Source organism: Falco biarmicus, chromosome 7, assembly GCF_023638135.1.
Source record: "Falco biarmicus isolate bFalBia1 chromosome 7, bFalBia1.pri, whole genome shotgun sequence".
NCBI classification, from domain to species: Eukaryota; Metazoa; Chordata; class Aves; order Falconiformes; family Falconidae; genus Falco; species Falco biarmicus.
This window is the reverse complement of record NC_079294.1, coordinates 31,020,776-31,040,411: the sequence shown is the minus strand read 5'-3', so window position 1 is coordinate 31,040,411 and position 19,636 is coordinate 31,020,776. Positions and strand designations below refer to the sequence as shown.

General features: G+C 35.8%; 1 protein-coding gene across 2 annotated transcripts in view; it reads left to right on the top strand.

Annotated features, from left to right (window-relative positions):
• TRIP11 (thyroid hormone receptor interactor 11) overlaps nucleotides 1-18,546 on the top strand; it is a 34,330-nt gene extending 15,784 nt beyond the window's left edge. For both annotated transcript variants that reach the window (XM_056347309.1, XM_056347310.1), the window contains exons 11-20: nucleotides 2,328-2,468; nucleotides 2,662-2,855; nucleotides 4,317-4,480; nucleotides 4,806-4,909; nucleotides 5,238-5,337; nucleotides 11,160-11,241; nucleotides 12,029-12,143; nucleotides 12,732-12,854; nucleotides 14,092-14,239; nucleotides 16,285-18,546. In XM_056347309.1, the coding sequence (XP_056203284.1) occupies nucleotides 2,328-2,468; nucleotides 2,662-2,855; nucleotides 4,317-4,480; nucleotides 4,806-4,909; nucleotides 5,238-5,337; nucleotides 11,160-11,241; nucleotides 12,029-12,143; nucleotides 12,732-12,854; nucleotides 14,092-14,239; nucleotides 16,285-16,493 (1,380 nt within the window). In that variant the 3' untranslated portion in view covers nucleotides 16,494-18,546. The remainder of the gene's footprint in view (nucleotides 1-2,327; nucleotides 2,469-2,661; nucleotides 2,856-4,316; nucleotides 4,481-4,805; nucleotides 4,910-5,237; nucleotides 5,338-11,159; nucleotides 11,242-12,028; nucleotides 12,144-12,731; nucleotides 12,855-14,091; nucleotides 14,240-16,284) is intronic.
• The last annotated feature ends 1,090 nt before the right edge of the window (nucleotides 18,547-19,636 follow it).

Sequence of the window (19,636 nt, the reverse complement as noted above, 5' to 3'; positions counted from 1 at the left end):
AACTCCACTGGAGAAAAAAAAAAAAAAGAGCGAAAGATTGGACAAGTTAAATAAATGGTTTCTGCTCTTCAATTTGACATATGGAAAAATATCCCTTTTTCAAACGTATGTTCAGAGAAAAATTGCAGTGGCTTATTAATTATCATGTGTGTAATTTGAAGAAGAGTTTTTTAAGAGCAAAGAATTAAATGGAGTCATTGATACACAAGTCAACAGCGTGTTGTATGAATTGCTACTGCTGGAGTAAAGGAAATAATGTGTGAATTGCCACTTGTCTTTGAGAAATAGGTGTTAAGTACATTGCAAAAGTCTTCCTGCAGTTTTGACAAACACTTGACAGCAGAATATAGATATTTTTGCTTTGCTTTCTGGGCTCTGAAGGTGAATACGTCCTACTGGGTAGTCTTTTCCAAACAGATAACTTTCTTATTTTCCCTCTGTACTGTCGAGGTCCCTGTTCTCTTTGTCTCGGTCGTTCTGGTTGCCATTGTTCAACCTTCTCTTACAGGTGTCCCTGCACCGTGCACACTGTTGTTCTCCCTGTTGCCTTTAGCATCCCTTTTCATTTTCTGAAGGTTACGAGCATTGCCCATTATTAGAGACGAGTATTTATGCAAACCATTCCTAAGTAACTTGGCATTAATTTTTTTTCCTCTGCTATAAGTACAATAAAAAAATCATAGAATTATAGAGTGGTTTGGCGTTAAAAGGAACCTTAAAAATCATCTAGTTCCAACCACCTGCTGTGGGCAGGGACACCTTCCACTAGACCAGGTTGCTCAAAGCCCCATCCAGCCTGGCCTTGAGCACTTCCAGGGATGGGGCATCCACAGCTGCTCTGGGCAGCCTGTGCCAGTGTTTCACCACCTCATGTGTCTTTGAAGTGTTTTCAAACTACCAACTAAATCTGCAATGTAATTTATTTGGAAAAGCAAAATATTAATTACATTTAACAATATGTGTCATCTTAAATTTATCATTTGGATGTCTCAACTTTGAAATATGTGTGAAAAACTAGGATTAATTTTTTTTTTTTGAGAAGTTTGACTTAAGATACATGTTCAGAACTGTAGAACATGTTTATACTGTAGAACTATGATGAGAGATATCATTGTCTCAAAGTACAGTTATGTTATGAAAAATAGCTTTGAATTACCATTGGGACTTAAGTTCATCAGCCTTGCCTGTATAAAGCATACTAATATTTTACAAATTCACTCTCTTACTATGTTGGGCATTTTTTATTCTAACTCATGGAAATCTGCATTGTCTGGCTAGGTTCTGTATTGCACATCTTTGGCCTGCATGCTTTCGGTCACTGGTGGCTTAGGCTTTCAGTTTCACAAGCACGAAACATTTGTCTGGACATATTTTTTGCACAAATTGAAGAAGTTGCTGTTATACTTTGTGTTTGCTATGAGGAACTAGGGAAAATAGCATTCAAACAATTTTGCATTTTGTGTGTGTGTCAGAAGGTTACATGACATAGAGAGGGAAGGTTTGCCTGCAGGTTTAGGGTTCTACTGCAAAAAGGGTTTTGCTATATTCAGTGTGATTAATAAAAACAAGTAGTTGAAGCTTATAAGTATTAGTGAGAAAAAGATTCATTTACTTTTATCCAAAATAACAAAAGTAACTGCTTTCAAAACAACACAAAGAGTACGCTGAAAAGTTTCAGATACATGTACATGTGAGTTCTGTGTAACTGACATACTAACACTTCTTTATATGCTAAGTTGTAGTAAATTGCATGTAAATGGAAACATTATTCATTGAAATTAGACATCTGAATATGGGATGGACATAGCTGTGATTCACTGAAGGCTAATCTTTGAGAGTGAAGTCATGTTATGGTTTGTTTTTAAAGATTTCTTCATGTGTTTAGTTGTCTTAAGTTCAGACGAGTTGACCTACCTAGGCTGATGCCTTACATGTGCATGACGTAATAAACAGGTAACACAGAAAATAAATTCCAAACACTGGGGAAAACAAGTTTTCAAGTATACAAGTGTTTGATACACAATGTACATGTTGCATCTCTCATCTAAAGATAGGTACGTATTTATTTGTTCACTTCAGCAGTCAGTTAAGACAATGCATCTGTATAGTGTCTTTTAGCAGTAAGTCTTACTTCATCTTGTAACATGTGGGTAAAATAACTTCAAAATAATATTTTCCTTGAATGTTTTTCTGTGTTGTAGGGCCATTGGTGTCCTGCTCTTTTCCTTGTTATATCGGTTATTGTCTTCATGCACTTGTGGGCAAAGACTGTCTCCTTTGGCAAAACTATTTGCCATGTTTGAAATGCTTGTTTGTGTCTTCAACAGGGCAACACAGGAGAATTGAATCAACTGTTAAGTGAAGTTAAGTCAATGCAGGAAAAGGCCGTTACTTTTCAGCAAGAGAGAGACCAAGTCATGGTAGCACTCAAACAGAAGCAAATGGAGAGCAGTGCCCTTCAGGGCGAGGTATGCCACAAAATAATTTACAGTCACAAGAAGTAAAAGAAAAAGAGTAAGAAATTCTGTCTGTAATATTTTGTGGATTATTTTTGGTAACAATCACTTGTAAAAAGCAGTGTGCTTCAAGGGACATGTTTTGTGTTTATCACCTTTCATAAAAATAATTTAATATGAACAACTTAAGTTATGTTCTACATAGGTACAGCATTTGCGTGAGAAAGAGCAACGCCTAAATCAGGAACTGGAGAGGTTACGTAATCACCTTTTAGAAATGGAAGACTCCTACACACGAGAAGCTTTAGCTGCAGAAGACAGAGAGGTCAAGCTAAGAAAGAAAATTCTGATTTTGGAAGAAAAACTTGTGTCCTCATCTACTGCAGTGGAGAATGCCAGGTAGTCTTTTAATTTATACAGTAGTGGTGTTAGCAAGACTGGTACTGATTGCTTTATTTTACTGAATTACCATTCTATAACACGCTAAGCACTTGAGAAAACAAAACGATAGGAACTTCTGTTACATCAGGAAGATGATTTGAAATAGACGCGGCTACTCCTGAGGACTTAAAAGTATTTGTCAGTTTTGTAGCAACTATTGAAATCTCACATCTTTAACAGTGCTAGAACTAGAAACAACAAAAATCCCTCGACCCATCAATTTAATTGTGTCGGAACAAAAATGATGGACTGGACTTACTTTGAAGTCAAATCTTCATTCATTTTGAAATAGTCTTATTTCAATACACAGATGTGACTGTCATGCTTTGAATTGCGTTCACATCCTTACTTTATAGCTGATACCGTGGAAACTATACGCTGCTGTAAACTTTTTCCTTTGTAGTGCATATATATATGAAGCAAGATACACTGAAGTTCTCATGGATAGCACAATCTGGGAGGCTAGAGCCAATTGTGGTTTTTTATTTATTTGCCATAATCGCATTTTTCAGCCAGAACAATGAAAACCCAGGCATTAAACTTAACGCCTATCTTGACTGCTTTAATACTGTTTTATTTAAAGGAATTTTGGTTACTTCAGGCAAAATAATTCTTTTTCATCTTATTACAGTTGTCAAAATGAAAAAGTATTTTAATCAAAAAATATGTATGTGGCTGCAGTCTTTCTTTTTTGCTTAAGTGCCAGAGGTGGATTCTGCTCTTAAAAATCTCTGCTGAGAACGTTGAGCAGAATTTGTTGTGAAAAATAGGGAAGTGGAAAAGTTGGGAGAAGTTTCTGTTAAAGCTGTTCATCAGAATGTTTCTTAATTCTTCGTCAAACTTGTCAAATAGCTTTCAAGTAATACTGCCTATTTGCCACCTGATATGCACTCTTTAAAAAGACTGGCGTAGGAGAAAATGGGGTTCATAATATTTTTACATAATGGGAAATTAAACGGGGCATTCAGTGGTCAGTATGGAACAAGACATACTGAGTTCTTGGAGTCTGGCTTTAAAAGTAAAAATAGGTAGAAAGACCTATTGATTCCTGTAGTACTTGAAGCAGACAATTAGCAGGATATGAATTATTTTTTTATAAAGACACTGTGACAATAATGAACAACAAAGATTATTTTTTTCTTTTTCTAATGCACTTCAAACAAAAGTAGTTGGGATTTTTTTTATTGCCAAAATTTTGTTACCAGACTTATTTAAAATATTTTGTTGGTTTTGTGGTGGTGGTTTTCGGGGGTTTTTTTGGGTGTGTGTGTGGGGGGTTTAGGTTTGTTTTTTATTTTTAAATGGATTGGGGGGGGAAATTTAAAGGTAAGCTATTTTTGCTGGAATTCAGTTTTCTCTCTGATGACTTCTGTTACTGTCTTCATAAATAATGTGTTTTATTCTTTTATTTTCATTAAGTCATCAAGCTAGTCTGCAAGTTGAATCTTTGCAAGAGCAGTTAAACCTTGTTTCCAAGCAGAGAGATGAGACTGTGCTACAGCTCACCATCTCACAGGACCAAGTGAAGCAGTATGCATTGTCACTGGCCAACCTGCAGATGGTACTAGAGCAATTCCAACAGGGTAAGTTTTGTCAAGAAATAACAAAGATCGCAACAAGCGTTTTTCGGCTGGGATACTTACCAGATTTTGGTGCTTTTTAATTATTAATTACCTGGTTTCCGTTTTCATAGCTTGAGTTTCAGAAGCTGTTGTCTTTTAAAAAAACTTTCAAAACCAATTTTGGCCCTGTGAAAACTGGTGGTCAATATGGCATTTATGAAATTGGAATTCCACCTCTACCTTATGAAGACCAGATATGATAATGCTGAGGTTTTGTAATTGCATATCCCAAAAAGAGTTACATGTTGTGAATCAAGATGTTTTGGTTTGTGTTTTAACCCTTTAGAAGAAAAAGCTATGTATTCAGCAGAACTGGAGAAACACCAAAACCAGACTGCAGAATGGAAGAAAAAAGCAGAAAAGTTAGAAGAAAAAGTTATATCACTGCAGGTAGGCTGAATAATGAAATTGAACCCTATGAAACTGAATATTAATTGTTGACTGAATTTTTTGACTACTGTGTTGTTACTGTCTTACGAGTACATCGTTATACAATTGTTCTCTCTTCCTTGGAAGAGAGGGGGGCACTAATAAGAAGGTCAGCAAAGTAGTATTCCTCTGCTGACTGTCCATTTTCTGAGAATGTTTACAATCCAGTTATTCTAAAGAACGAGTTGAAGCCTCTGCATCTGTTACGTTTTATCTGTGTTGAATTAGCATAATTGTGATAGTGAACTCTCTTGCTTGTCTTTTTGTCCCTTTCCTGTGCTTTATTCAGGAAAGTTTAGGAGAGGCAAATGCCGCACTGGATGCAGCATCAAGGCTTACTGAGCAGCTTGACGTCAAAGAGGAGCAGATTGAAGAACTTAAGAAAGAAGGTACCTGCTTTTTTATGTTTCTGCTTAAAACATTCCAAGCAGCTGAGATGACAATGTAGTATTCCTAGAAACTTTGCAAAATGTGTTTCATATGAGGAAAAGAATAATTCTCTTGTCACCTTTTGAGGACTTCCCTATTTATAAAGGATATCTGCAAAAGTATGTTTACCTTCTGTTAGGGATCTTTCTCAAAAGGAAGTCCTGTAGTCAGTGAGTTTTATGGTTGCTTGGTTTGGGTGTTATTTCCCCCCTAAATACTAAAGCCCTTGATTTACCTCTGTAAGTATGTTTTTTAAAAGTTTGTGAAATACTAAGTGGTGTCAGATTTTTCCACAGTAACTACCTACCTAACTGACAGAGACATAGGAATACAGTGAGGTACAGAGAAAGGGGGTGCTGTTGGTTAGAGATGTAGAGAAAGCAGCTCTTGCATGGATATGAGGCTGTCTGAAGAGTTTATTTGGAAGGTCTTGGACGCATCTTTAGACTGTATTTTTAAATCTCATTTCAAATAAGCTTCCTGATTGCTCATATTTAGAAATATGCCATTCGTATTGTTCTCAGATTAAGTATTCTAATATTTGATGAATCTTATTACTTTGGATTTGAAGACAAAACTTGGCCAGCTGGTAGAGGAATTTGCCAGAAGAAACATTTATGAAAAAGAGGAAAGTTATTTATGGTGAGCATGGTCAGAAATTGGAATAGGTTGCCCAGGGATGTGGAGTGTCCATCCATGAAGATATTCAAAACCCAACTGGCCATGGTCCAGGACAGCCTGCTGTAGATGACTCTGCTTGAGCAGAGGGGTTGGACTAGATGATCTAGAGGTCTAGAGGTCTCTTCCAACATAAATGTTTCTTTGATTTTGTGATTCTGTTAATGTTTTGGAATGTGGTTTGGGTTTGCGTTTTTTCCTCTTTCTGACATCACAGAAACGTGAATTATGTAGGAGATGCGTAGCCTTCTCTTTTATAAACACATTTAGTATTATAAACACATTTTAGGAAAGCCTAAAAAGGTAGAATAACATTTTACTAAAAATTGATGCCATTTCAATGTATTTCTGTTTTATGGCCCTATGCTATTTAGTCTAATCAAATGGAAAAATATGAAATTAAATTTCTATACAATGTATTTGTACATGAAACATCAGTAAGATTTATAAGCTCAGACGCACGTAAGAGATGACAGAATAGCAATGAGTAACATAAGGTCACTTTTTTCATTACTGCATTAATTTTAGTTTTTATGAGAAAGGAGTCACAGCAAGCAGGACTTAGTCCTAATAATAATTTTGCTGGATTTCTGTACTTACATTTCAGCCCTGACTTGTAATTTTGTCTGCAATGTTTCATTGAACCAAGAGGGAAAGACACTTCTCTGTGTCTAGTTGCACAATGGTTCTGATATGGGTGAAATTGTTAAAGAGTACTGACTGCTGAGGGAATACTAATTAGGCTTTTTTCTCTTTTTTTTTTTTTTTATCTGTCTTTTCCTCCTTTTTACCAACTGAGTCCTGCTTTCTCTTTCCTCCTTTATTTCTGAGGGTCATGGTATTTTTCTATTACTGCAGCATCCCCTGGTCAGGCTTTCACTGAGCATATGGGATAACTAAAATCAGAGGAAAACTTGTGATTGGTTCCTGAAGTGGCTCTAAAAAGGGACCTTGAAGAGCAGAGGTTTCTCACTCTCTGTGATCACTTAACAGCTCTTACTTTCTGGGGGTTTTTTCCCCATGTCTGTGGGAAATTTTTGGATGAATGCCTTTAATTAAGGCTTGCTGGGGAAGACCTGGAACACCATCTCTGCTGGATGCTGTGGTAACTCTTGCTCTGAATATGTACAACTAATTATTGCTATTAATGTTTAAATTATGTTCTTGAAATAAACAATATTTTCTTAAGGCATACTTGCTTATGATCAAATAGTTGGTGTGAAAAGTCATTTGAAAGTCTTCACAATTTCAGCAAGAACTCTACAAAAAGTTACGACCGTTCTACTACATAATTTAATGTGTACTTACTTAAATTTAGTTGTGTCTAAGTGCAATTTGGCATCCAAATGGGCATCATAGGAGTGCGCCCTGAGTTCACATATGAATTTTACAAGCTAAATTAAAGTTCAAGTCCAACTAAATACTGACATTTTTGAATCTCTGTCTCACTACAGACATTTACAGCAAAAGTGTTCAAACACCCTGGATTGAAATTAACTTTGACGTAGGCAAATACAGCACTCTGAAATGGGAAGCTCTTCATTAGTGGTTAATTTTGCATATGAAAGCAGGAGGGATTTGAACTTCAAGAGAAAACTGAATCTCAGTATTTTATCAAGCTATATTGTATTGGCAAGCTATTTACTTGTTAAGAGACTTGAAAAGGGATTGTTGCATAAAGGAAACAGCACTTTAATGTTGTAGAATAAATTATAATTTTTACTGAAGAAAGGAGACCACTCCATTTTCTCTATTTACACAAGAAAACACATAATGTCTTATTGAAAATTGGCCAAATACATTCCCAGACACAGTTTTGTTGGCCAAATCTTTTGAAGGATTTCTTTATAGATTTTTTTTGGCAGGAGAAGTGATTTTAATGGAAAAGTATACGATGTACCAGATGCAGTTTTCTGGATTGCCATAAATGGTTAACAAATTACTGGAGACTGTTGTAAATGTCTGGTTTACAGCAGTCCATGCTGAATTTTGGCTCTGGACTTTTTTTGTTATTCAGTCTTCATACACATGAAATACATGTTTTAAGTCCTTTTCAACTGTAAAATTCTATTTTAGAAGGAAATATTCCATTTAAAAAATATGTTTAATGATAGAGTTGCATAGTCACTATGGATGGAATATAGCTGTGTAGCTGTCCTTAAAAGTTGGTCCTCTTTGATACAAGATCTTTCTGTCAGGAAAAAAAAACACCAAACAGTAACATTTCATTTAAATTGTTAATACATTTGTTTTAAAATTCATCACAAATAAAAATTGAAAAGGAAACTCATAATGGTATTGCTTTGAAGAGCAATAGCGACAACATAACATATACTTGAAACTTGTTTTCAGATGCTGTTTGTCTTTTTGCAGCATTAGTAGTTTAGCTTAATTCTCTTACTCTGTGGCGACCCAAATAATTCAGCTACTGTGTATGCTCCTACAGCTGTTATCATTCCATAATTATATTGACAATGTTTCTGTTCAAGTATTGGGCTCCTATTTAACCACAAAGTACCATAATTTAAGTAAGTTTAAACCTTAAAACCATAGATTAATTCTGTGCCTCACCCTGGTGTTTTGAGAGGGAGTGGTGCTGAAGAGCTGTCATACTATTGGAATTGATTTCAGTGCATATGGATGTAGTTGTTACAAGATGTATTGTTGTATAATATATATAATTTTGTTTGGGTTTTAACTTGTTCTGAATAAGGAGTTTAATCTTTATGTTCCTTGAATAGGAGCTTTCCCAGCATGACACGAGTTAGTTTGTTCTACTCTGTACTTTCTAAAATTCATGTCTGTGAAGTAAAACATTTATATAAAGATGTGGAGTATTTGAACGGGACGTATTAGGTTGCATCTATTTCACAGCCTAGCTCTTTGGTGTGTGTATACCAGAAGTCTGTGCAGGTTCCATGGAGTTATTGGTGTTGAGAACCATGTTGTGTCAACTTACTTGTGGCATGCATTTATTAAAGATTGAAGGCCATGTGCAAACTAGAGTGGAATGTATTTCATGCATCCTGGATGATCTGAAGGATATAAACTTTATAAAAGTCACTTTCCATACAAAGATGTTGAGGCTTTTTAGAAATTAACTACAAGAAAAGTGTATCTTTTGTGGGTTTGGTTTTGGTTTTTAAATGAAGCACTATTAATTAGGGGAGGGACATTTAAGTTGATCAGCAGTTTTTCCATAGGATTTGAAGATAAGCATTCAACCTTAGAGAGGGAAAAGAGAAAAAGCTCGCCATTTCTGCTTATATAACTATGGGGTAGAGTTGGTTTTCACATGGATAGTCCATGTTGTATTTTTCAACCTTTTTTGTGTGATTAAGACTTACTTCTACTTTTATTAGGAAAAAAGTGAGTTCAAAGGTAGTATCTTGTAGAACCCCATTTTGGAGAAAAATTCTATTTTTACTGTGCTAAGGTATATCCATTTTTTAGTTTATCGTCTAAGAATTCTTTGTACCTTGTAATTATTTTTTTTTTCCTTGTCTGAAAACTTCTTGCTGCCAATGTTCTTAAATCCTGTTTGGGGATTTAAGTGAGAAGTTTTTCTAGCACTTTTACTCCTGTGTTTTTTGTATAAACTTGTGTAGACCTGTACATCAGATAATTTTATTCTTTGTGCCTGGTTTCCTTACAATCAGAATGTTGTAAAATATTTATGGCAAGTAAAACTTTTAGGAGAGTTTTTTTTTCCTTTATTGTGAGCTTTATTTTATAGTTTTGTGGGAGGTCAGAGGAAGCCTGAGTTACTGGCATAGAATGGTTGGGGTAATTGGGTGTATTCTGTATTTGACCTAACAAGTAATTTGTGTTAGTGGAATCTTAGAATTGTAGAGAAGTTGGTGCTGTGAAATTATTGGGCAAGAGTGAATATAACAATATCATGCCATGGTTCCTTTTATTGAAACGGGCTACTATGTTTGTATCTCCCTCATTAAACACTCTGATGTCATGGCGCTCAAGTGTGTAGATAGTGGAAAAATAATTGATTAAGGTCAGGAACTTCAGAAAGCTGAAAAGCTCTAGCAGTAGCGAATGCAGAATCTAAACTCCTCTCTTGCTGTTTTAATAGTTCCTGTTTTGGGTTTGTGGAGAGGAAAAATAGGATCCTTTGTGTAGGCCAAGAAAGCTGGTATTGGTGTTGTGATATCCCAGATGAACAGATTTCATTGCAGCCACTATAGAACAATATCAGAACTTGGAGGCAGCATGCAAAAAAGGCAGAAAATATGTGTAGTGACTCCTAACGCTCTCCTAGACAAGCTCATATTAACTAACTTATACTGGCCTATTCATTTAATTTGTAGGCCGTGATGCCAGGCTGAAAGTACTTGCCATTTTCCTCTCAGTTTTGCCTTCTGTTTGTGGTAGCTGTGGCATTTCACGTCTGCCACTTTTTAACTGAATATTTATATTCCCAAAAGTATGGGGAATCTTGCATAAAACTCTGCAGAGCCTTTCTTGCTGCTATACCGAATTGTGGAGAGCAGCACTGCTCCTAGGATACATTAGTGTGTTCCAGCACGTTGTTGCAAGAGCTTCAATCAGTTAACAGGAGTGGGAAGGAGTTGGCTCTGTGAGGCAGTAATTCTCCTGGGAGACTGGTGAACTGCGTAGAACGTCAAGGCTTTAGCAACCTGATAGTAGAATATGCAGAATAGCTGGGTTTAGGAAATACTTGAGGTTAAGTACGAAGATCAAAAGACCTGATGCCAACATACAGTTTGGTCAGGTTATGAAAAAGATTGTCACCACAGGACTATAGCCCTTAATCAAGCGTTTGTTTCCAGTTCTGTATTACCTAGGAGGAACAGCAGTTCATCAGAACTTCAGCAATTTATTTATTTTCTGTGTGTTCCTGTATTTTAGTATTATCATTTCAGAAGTTTTAGCTTCCAATTTAAAATAATGATCACTTATTAGATTGACCCTTTTTATGCAAAATCAAGCTAATTTTGTTTTTTTAAAAAAGTACCATAACAGTATTAACATATTGTTATTTTAAAATGTGTGTTATTAATAAGTTTTGCAACAAAGTTTCAGAGTTTCAATTTTTATTTATTTGTTATGACCTAACATTTTATAGGTGAGATCAGAAGAGAAATGTTAGAAGATGTACAAAATAAACTAATGGATCTTATGAACAGCACAGAAGGAAAAGTGGACAAGTAAGTCTTTAGTGAAAGGCTTGGTACACACTTTTTATTTTTATTCCTCACAGTGTTCAGATATGTTACTAACACAGCTGTAAAAGTAGTGCAGAACTGGGCTTCTGTATGTGATCTTGTAATTATACTTTGATTACTTTGGCATTTTTCGATTGGTGGTTGTAAATAGTAATTTTTATTAGTGAAACCAGTGTGTATGTAAATTTGGATTACTGATATTTTTCTTAAGTTGAAGTGCGCTTCTGTAGCTTGAGTTCTGCAAATGGAGATAAAAGTTCTTAATGAAAGTCTGTTATGTCTAAGGTGTGAACAGCAAGCCCTCCCATGTAGCTAGCATCACCTGGATGTTGTGTAAACCCCTCTTCCTGGGTTTTAGTGGTTTTTTTTGTTTGTTTGGGTTCCCCACCCCCCACACTCTGTTTACCTGAACTGAAACAGGGGTAGACAAATGGGTTCCCCTGTTCCCTTGCTTATGTCTTGATTTGGGACGTGCATGTCTGCACTTAAGTGTCTGTTTAAACAGTCTCCTGAATCAAGAATAAATATTGTCCCTACTTGTAGTACTTATGTCAGACTTGCTCAGGCACAACTCAGTTTCACCTTACTGCATAAGTATTGCTAATGCTGTCCAAATTGACACTTCTGTATAAGCAATGTTATAACTTGTAGGGGAAGGAAATTGGTTCCTTGCATTAGATTTGTTTATTTGGATTATTTTAAGTTAGGCAAGAGTATGAGGAATAATTGCATCAGTATTACTGTATAACAGTCTTCCTTTGTTCTCCAGGGTCCTGATGAGAAATCTCTTTGTTGGACATTTTCATACTCCAAAAAATAAACGTCCTGAAGTGTTAAGGTTAATGGGAAGTATCTTGGGAATAAAGAAGGAAGAACTTGATCAGGTAATACTTCGTAGAAAACTAGACTTCCCTTTTTATTTGTGGAATCCTTGCCTGAAAATAGAATGACTTGCTGCTAAACTAAATGTAACTGTCCCCCTACTTCTTGTGGGGAAAGTGTGGGTTTTGTTCTTCATCTGAATTAATTTTTTATGTGGGACATGCTGATCTTAATATAATCTTTTGATAACACTATTTTAATAGAGTGGATCTCATTTTGCTGAGGAGTGCTAATGTGGAAGGGTAGGTATTTAACTTTGTGCTGTTATGTCTTATAACATGTAATATATCAGTTACAGAAAAGTAAGCCAGTTTTGTATGTACCACTAGGTATTGTGAAGAAGGTGGGGCTTATGTTTTTAAGTAAAGAGCCAGGGTTTTAAACTGCCAGTCTTTGGGAGGCAGAGAATAAATTTTTGACAGTAATTAAAGTTTTGAGATTTTTTTTTTATTATTTATCTGTGTAATTACCATGTAGTTATGATAAATATAATGAGCACAGTGTTGCAGTTTCTTTTACCTGTTGCTTTATTTTTAGTTTCTTAACTTTTTTTGGTTTTTGTTTTTGTTTTTTTTTTTAATACTTTCTAGTTATTATCTGAAGACCAAAGAGGAGTTACAAGTTGGGTGACTGGCTGGCTTGGTGGAGGAGCTGGGTCAAAAAGTGTCCCTAGTACACCTTTGAGGCCAACTCATCAGAACATTTTTAATAGTGTAAGAATTGTGTGCATTCTCTGTTTGAGTGGAAAAAATGGGGCAGTTGCATATTAATGCCGATGTTCGGCTCATCAGTATATTGAGCTTCACGTATTGATGCTGCAGTATCTTAAGATTATTTGGTTTTGTGCAACTGCTTTGCCATAAGGATTTTTTTCCTGCACTAAATAAATATGTAGGCATTGATGAAAATTATACAATGCTAAGTGTTGGGCTAATACAGAAATCGCTGTTCCACTGGTTCCTGGGATCACTGGCTTCTTACAGTATGGACTTGATCTTGCAAGCTGACAGGTTAAATACATGTGGGAGTCTGGGACTGTGTGACACTCAGCAGTGTAGAAGACTGTGACATCATATTTTGATGACTGTGTTCCCATGTGTCCTTTGAATTTCATTTGAAAAGCTTTCTTAGCTGCTGCAGCTAGCACTTCTTATATTCAGCATAATAAAGCTGATATTTTAAGCTTTCAAATACTGTAAAGCAACAGTTCTCGGCATCATCCATGGGAGCAGTTTATCTGTGGAACTTTCCATTTTGCAGACCAGTAAAAGCACTCTCAAGATTAGAGCACTGAGGGATTGGGCTTTTGGGATTAACATTCATTTTTTGCTCATTGAGCTAGAAAAGCACAGTGAGAACTGATTCCTGTAAATTATCTTGAAGTGTAGGGATTGGGGTTTTGCCCACAAAAACAATGCAGGCACTTAGGCCACCAGAGGATTGTGGTCTGATTAACTACAGACATAAAAGAGGAAAATCAATGCTTTTCTATGTATAGCACAGGCTTTACTAAGCAAGATTCCATTATGTGATGCTACTGACACATTAGTCATTCCATGTTTCCTTTATTCAAGACTTTTAAAACCCATTGCTTTATTTGACAGAGAAATGTTTTAAGTTCTATGTGTTTCTGGAAGAGTGATTTGCTTGAGCCCATGCTCAGGAAATACTGTGATTTCAGTAGCAGCATGGGATTCTTGAAACAATTGGCGTAAATCAATAATGCAACCATGGTGGACATGAGTGTTATCTTTAGAGTATAATTTTCACATAAATATCACTTACTGAGACAACCAAAACCTGTGTATTTTGAAAATAAATTTGTCACAAAGTACCAATACAAAGTTCTTGAGAGCCTGTTGTCAGCTTTTTGTTTTATGTATGTATTTTTAACTTAGATATTTTTCAACAGAGCATCAGTAAAATATAATAACTAGTAGCTTCTTGTAGTCTTTTTCAGAATTGTTTGTGAAATTCCTCGAAACAGAATCTTGCCCAAGTATTCCTCCACCCAAGCTGTCTGTTCATGATATGAAACTTTTAGGAGCAGCAGGAACTGGTAAAACTAGCAGTACTCCATCCAACAGTCAAATGCAAGGTAACATTTAAAGGAAATCTGAACCTTTACACAGCACATAAATAACTAAAGATAGAATCTTCAAGGGGATTTCAGTGATTCTGTGCTTCCTCACTTATGAACTATGAATTTGATTTCTCCCCTCATGCCGTTGTTTCCTTCTCCTCCCACTCCTCCTTCCCACTGCTTCTATACCCTACTTCCTAAAATTTCAATACAGAATATTAGAAGGACCAAATTCCCTTAGATATGGAAAGGATTTAACAGCACCTGTTAGAGCCAAACAGATGCTATGCAGGCAACTCCGTACGGTATCAGTGAAGAGAGTCCTGATTTTCAGTATTCCTGTTGATCAGATCACTGAGTGAAGAATGCAGGTAATACCAGCCTTGTAGTGCCTCTCTGGTATGTAGGACCGGGTTGCTCAGAGAGGACTGAAACAAAATCAGTAGATGGCGTGATTTGAAATCTCTGTAAGCTGTGCATGAGTATTGACTTCAGTTTTTCTAAGGCAGAGAGGAATTATGCTTGTATTATGTATAGTGAAATTAATGCTCTTTGTCAGTTTAGCTGATCCAGTTTGTACTTAATTTTTTACATACGTTTAAAACTTCACCTTAATACAGTCCTGCTGATTTGCAGCTTGTTTTGATTGAAACTTTTAATTGTAAACTCAAATAACCCCAACAAACCCAACCCCCAAATACTATGTATTGTATAGATATACAGAGAGAGAGATGCTAAAAAATCTTTCAATTCACCTAAAGTAGTTGGATGTCCAAGGTATAAATGTCTACTGTGAAATACCAGTTTATCTCTGAAAGCAGTATTTTTTTTACTTTTTAAATAAACCTAAATAAAACTTAACTTTCTTTTTACTCTTCTTCCTTACTGTAACTACACTTACTGTAGTGTAACAGTAATATAATAGGTACAGTACCTATTTTACTTGACAAAAAAACCTATTTCTTTGTCTGGAAGAATGAAATTATTGGTTCCTTTTCTCCGTTCAGGAGATAAATTGCTGGCTTGTAAAACTAGACACCCATTATATATATATCCCTTTAGTTTTTTGGGTGCTTTAAGTTTTTTGTTCCTTGAAATAAACTATATGGTAGCAATTTCTAAGTGCTGAACACAAATACCAGTACAATATCCACATAGAAATGTATTTATGAGAATTGGGATATTTACATGATGTAAGATCTTTTTTAAAATAAAAAAAAAAGCTGAATGAAATCACTTATCCAAACAATTAGTATGATACAGGAATGTTAGTCTGGTTTCTGTTCTACATTTGGTGTAGGAACCTTGAGAACAGGTTACACCTGGACCTGACTGATGATTTGATGGGGAAAGGTGAGGAGGGACAAGTCAGTTCTTAGATTTAGAAAAAAAGTTTAGTAATACTTTATTAAAACTAGAATTTTGTTAGAATTTGACTAATGAGCAAACGTTGTTTTGCCTCAAAACTAAGTTGCGACACTCTGTGATGTTTATTGCAGGGGTTGAGTGTGGGCTGACCCTGGGGAAGCTGTGTCAGTACACTGTGGGGTGGGAAACCCGCCAGTGTGCTGCATTGTTGTGCATGCACAAGGGACCTTGCACCTTCACATAGTGCTGGAGTCAATGTGGCAGATAATTCATGCCTGACGTTGCATGCATGAAGTGAACCTTGGCAAAAGGTGTTTGATGCTTGTCACAGAGGTGCCTGGACTGTCAACTGAATTGTAGCTGCCGATAAGCATGATGTGGTTGGCAGGTCCTGGGAGTGCCCTGATCTTTGTCAGTCTTGTAAGTAGCAGCTTGAAGTGTAGATATAGGAATTCTTCAGCAAAAGTAACAGTGGTAGCTGAGATCCAAGATGAGAGAAGAGAGAGTGAAAATCTTTGAGAGCATCCATGTGAGGTCCAGTCTATGGCAAGAAGATAGGATTGTCATGTTGCAAAAGTAATACACAAAGATGTGAACAAATGCTGTAAAATTGTGTAGACTTATGAATGCTTTCTAACATTTTCTTGCATTTTGTTTTGAGTGTTTTGGGTTTTTTTTTTTTAATATTTCAGATTCTGCAGCCTCAGCAATGAGCAGAAGACCAGATGCAAACCCATTTTTAGCACGTCGATCTGCAGCAGTGCCTCTCATAATGCCCACTAGTAATTCTGGACATCTGCTTATGAAACCTATTTCTGATGCATTGCCTACTTTTACACCACTGCCAGTGTCCCCTGATGCCAGTGCTGGTGCTGTACTGAAAGATCTTCTAAAACAATAGATGACTAAAAAAAATGACAAAAGAAGAAACAATATCAATATGATGATAGTAGCACTTTAAGGAAAAGAAGAACACTATGCTGTATATAATTTACCACAATGAGGCCTTCTGTAAAGTCATGTACTTGTTTGTAATTGTACTTTGCTTTTCTTTTAATTCTAAACTCACCAGTGCTTTGGAAATTCTGACGGTGGCATGAATAACTGCTGCCTTTATAGCAGTCATTCATTTTTGGGCATGGGTTAAATATTAAACTGAGAGAAAAAACAAAATCTATCTTGTTGCTAGATTGTCACAAGACAAAAAAAACCCTTAGTAATATTCCAATGTTTCAAGTATACATAAACATCATTAACTTTTTGGTGTTGAGATCCATTTTTTTCATTAAAGTGATCTGCCATTGGCAGTGGGCCTTCAGAACCAGAATTTTTAAAAAACTAAAAATAAATAAATCTCCAGCCAAATCTGATCTTACTTGAAATGTTCAATTAATGACACAAACTCCAAAGAATAAGATAAGACAGTGAACACATGGGAGCGTGATGACTGAGCAGCTGCAGTCTTTCCACACATGATTTATGATACTTAATGTACACTAGGACATACCTCTCTTATTTACAGGATTAGTCGCATTTGGGGGCAATTAGGCATGGTAGTCTCTTTTTGTGCAATGATTTCATCCATATACACACCCCTCCGACTAATATCTGCTTTCAGGAGGCAAACCCCTCAGCACCAAGGAGTTAACTGTGGGAGTGCTTTATTTTCTAGGGGCGTCCATGTGATGAGAGTGGGTAATTTAGCAAAAGATAGGTTCATGTTTATAAAGACACTGTATTCTAATGGTCTAAGATGTATATTTGAGAGACTTTTTATTCTGCAGGATTTTGTAGATCCAAATATAAGCTTAAAGCTTGAACACATGTATAGAATTCAAAGGGAAGAAGATGCTTACTTATCTCAAATGTGTAAATAGGTCTTTCTGAGACCAAGGCCAAAATCAGTTATTCTGTAAATTTTGCTGTGATAACTTGTACACTTTGTTTGGCAGGTAAAGAATGAAGTTGCATACTAAAGGATAAAAGTCATGCAAAAGTCATCTTCATAGTGAATGTGAGATAAAACATCTTCAATTTAAAATGTGTAATTTCTAAATCTTTTTATATGCCATTCCGTGTTTTGTCAGTGTTAAGATAACTGTTGTGCAAGTTCTATATTAGAACTGTGAACCTTCCCATTTTCATTAAGATCCTGGATTAAATAGGTGTAAGACTTATATTTAAGTAAAATTAATTCCTGAAACTTGTACAGAATAAACCAAAATAATGCAAGAAAACTTTGCATTTATTTATGTAGAGGTCAGATAGTGACTTATTTTTTGTTGACTTGAAATCTAGCAGTGTTTTTGATTCCTGTATTTACCTTAAGAACTGCTTGAGTCCCTTTCCTCCTGTGTGTTAATGTATCGTGGAAGATTTATGCAAATTTGGAAGTGGATTGACCATACTGAATTTTAATTTTAAATTTTTTATTCCATTACAGACACTTTGGCAGTTTGATTTCTGAAAGGATAGCAGCCACGCATAGTATGCCAAAATAAATTCTGCATTATGTAATAAATGTAATGAGAATTTGAAATTACCTCAGCTAGAGCGTTTCAGTTTGGTACTTCAAATGTAAATCTACATTTAAACTGGACTGGAATAGGTACCTTTTTTTTTCCTATAACAAATATAAAGAAAACTGAAATTAGATGGCTTCTGTGCAGTCTCTCCTTTCCTTGTAGTTGTGTCTGTTTAAAGATATATAGCTGCTTCAGAATAAAATGGCCTTTTGGTGAGCCAAAGCAGAAGGAAACATTTAGTGTTTAAAAATATGGCTTAGATATAAATTACAGATGTACTCATGCTGGTCACTATCCTGTGAATACACTAACTGAGCAGTTAACTTTTTTGTGCAAATTTCTTCTTTAATTGCAGAGAACTCCTAGTATGTACATGTTTCTCTTCCAGGAAGCATTATAAATGCCAATAAATAAAACATAGTAAGATCATTTGTTTCTGCATGCTGTGAATTGACTCCATTTATACAGTAAGGTATGAGTTCGAGAAGGGCAATCTAAAACCAACCAAGGATAATGAAGATCTTCGGAGTTTCTCATGAAGCTACTTGGGACAGAAGAAAATCTTTTACAGGATAGACAGAAGAGGCTTCAGTCCTTAAGTGCTAGGAGGTCTGTTGAACTGCGGAGAAAATCCGCACGGCTTAGGAGGTTTCTGTTCTACGGCTTATTCCACAGCTACATTGGTGAGTTTTTTTGTTGCTTTGTTAGAAATCAGATGCACTCTGTGTTCCAGGCAGTATTTTTGCACTGAAAAGTGCACAACTACTTCATTGCCTTGTTTCTTTCTTCACTCTGAGTTTCACAGGCTATTATAAACCTTCAAGATTTGTTTTTATTGAAAGATTAGTGGACATATTTTTTCCTCTAATTTTTCTTCTGGGTTTACTTTGTGCTTGATAACTGTTTTGTATATATTTACCTTACCGGTTTCCCACATGTAAGTACATGACTCATGTAGTCTGTCCTGTTAATTGGGTGGGTCTTTCACACGGCAGCGGGGTGAAGCAGGTGCAGTAGTTGAAGATTGTTGTTCTTCATTTAACTTAATTTTCTTTTTTGTCTTGCTCTTGCAAGGAAAAAAAGAGAATGGTGGTCCTAGTTTTGGTTTAGCAAGCTGTCGGTTATCTTCAGTGTAACGAGCAACAGTTCTAGTAAGGAATTAATTTTGCAAGCTTTACATAAGGGGGAAAAATGTGTTGGGATTTTCCATTCTCCTCTTTAGACTCATTTTTTGCTGTTGTTTACTCATCCTGCATTCTATGCAAAGGAAGTAACTGGTTGATCTTTCTAATTTACTGTAAAAGAATACAGAGTGTGTGGGGATTTTGGTGTGTGTGGGTTTGTTTTTTTTTTTTTTTAATTAAACTCTCCTGCATGAAACCAGTTAGTCATTTAATTTGTCACATTGTGGTGACCAGGGTAGAAAAAAATTGTTTAACAATCATCAGTTCCCAGTCTGCATTTTATTACTGCTTCTTATATATGTTCTTGACCCATTTTGCATAGTTACTGATAAGGT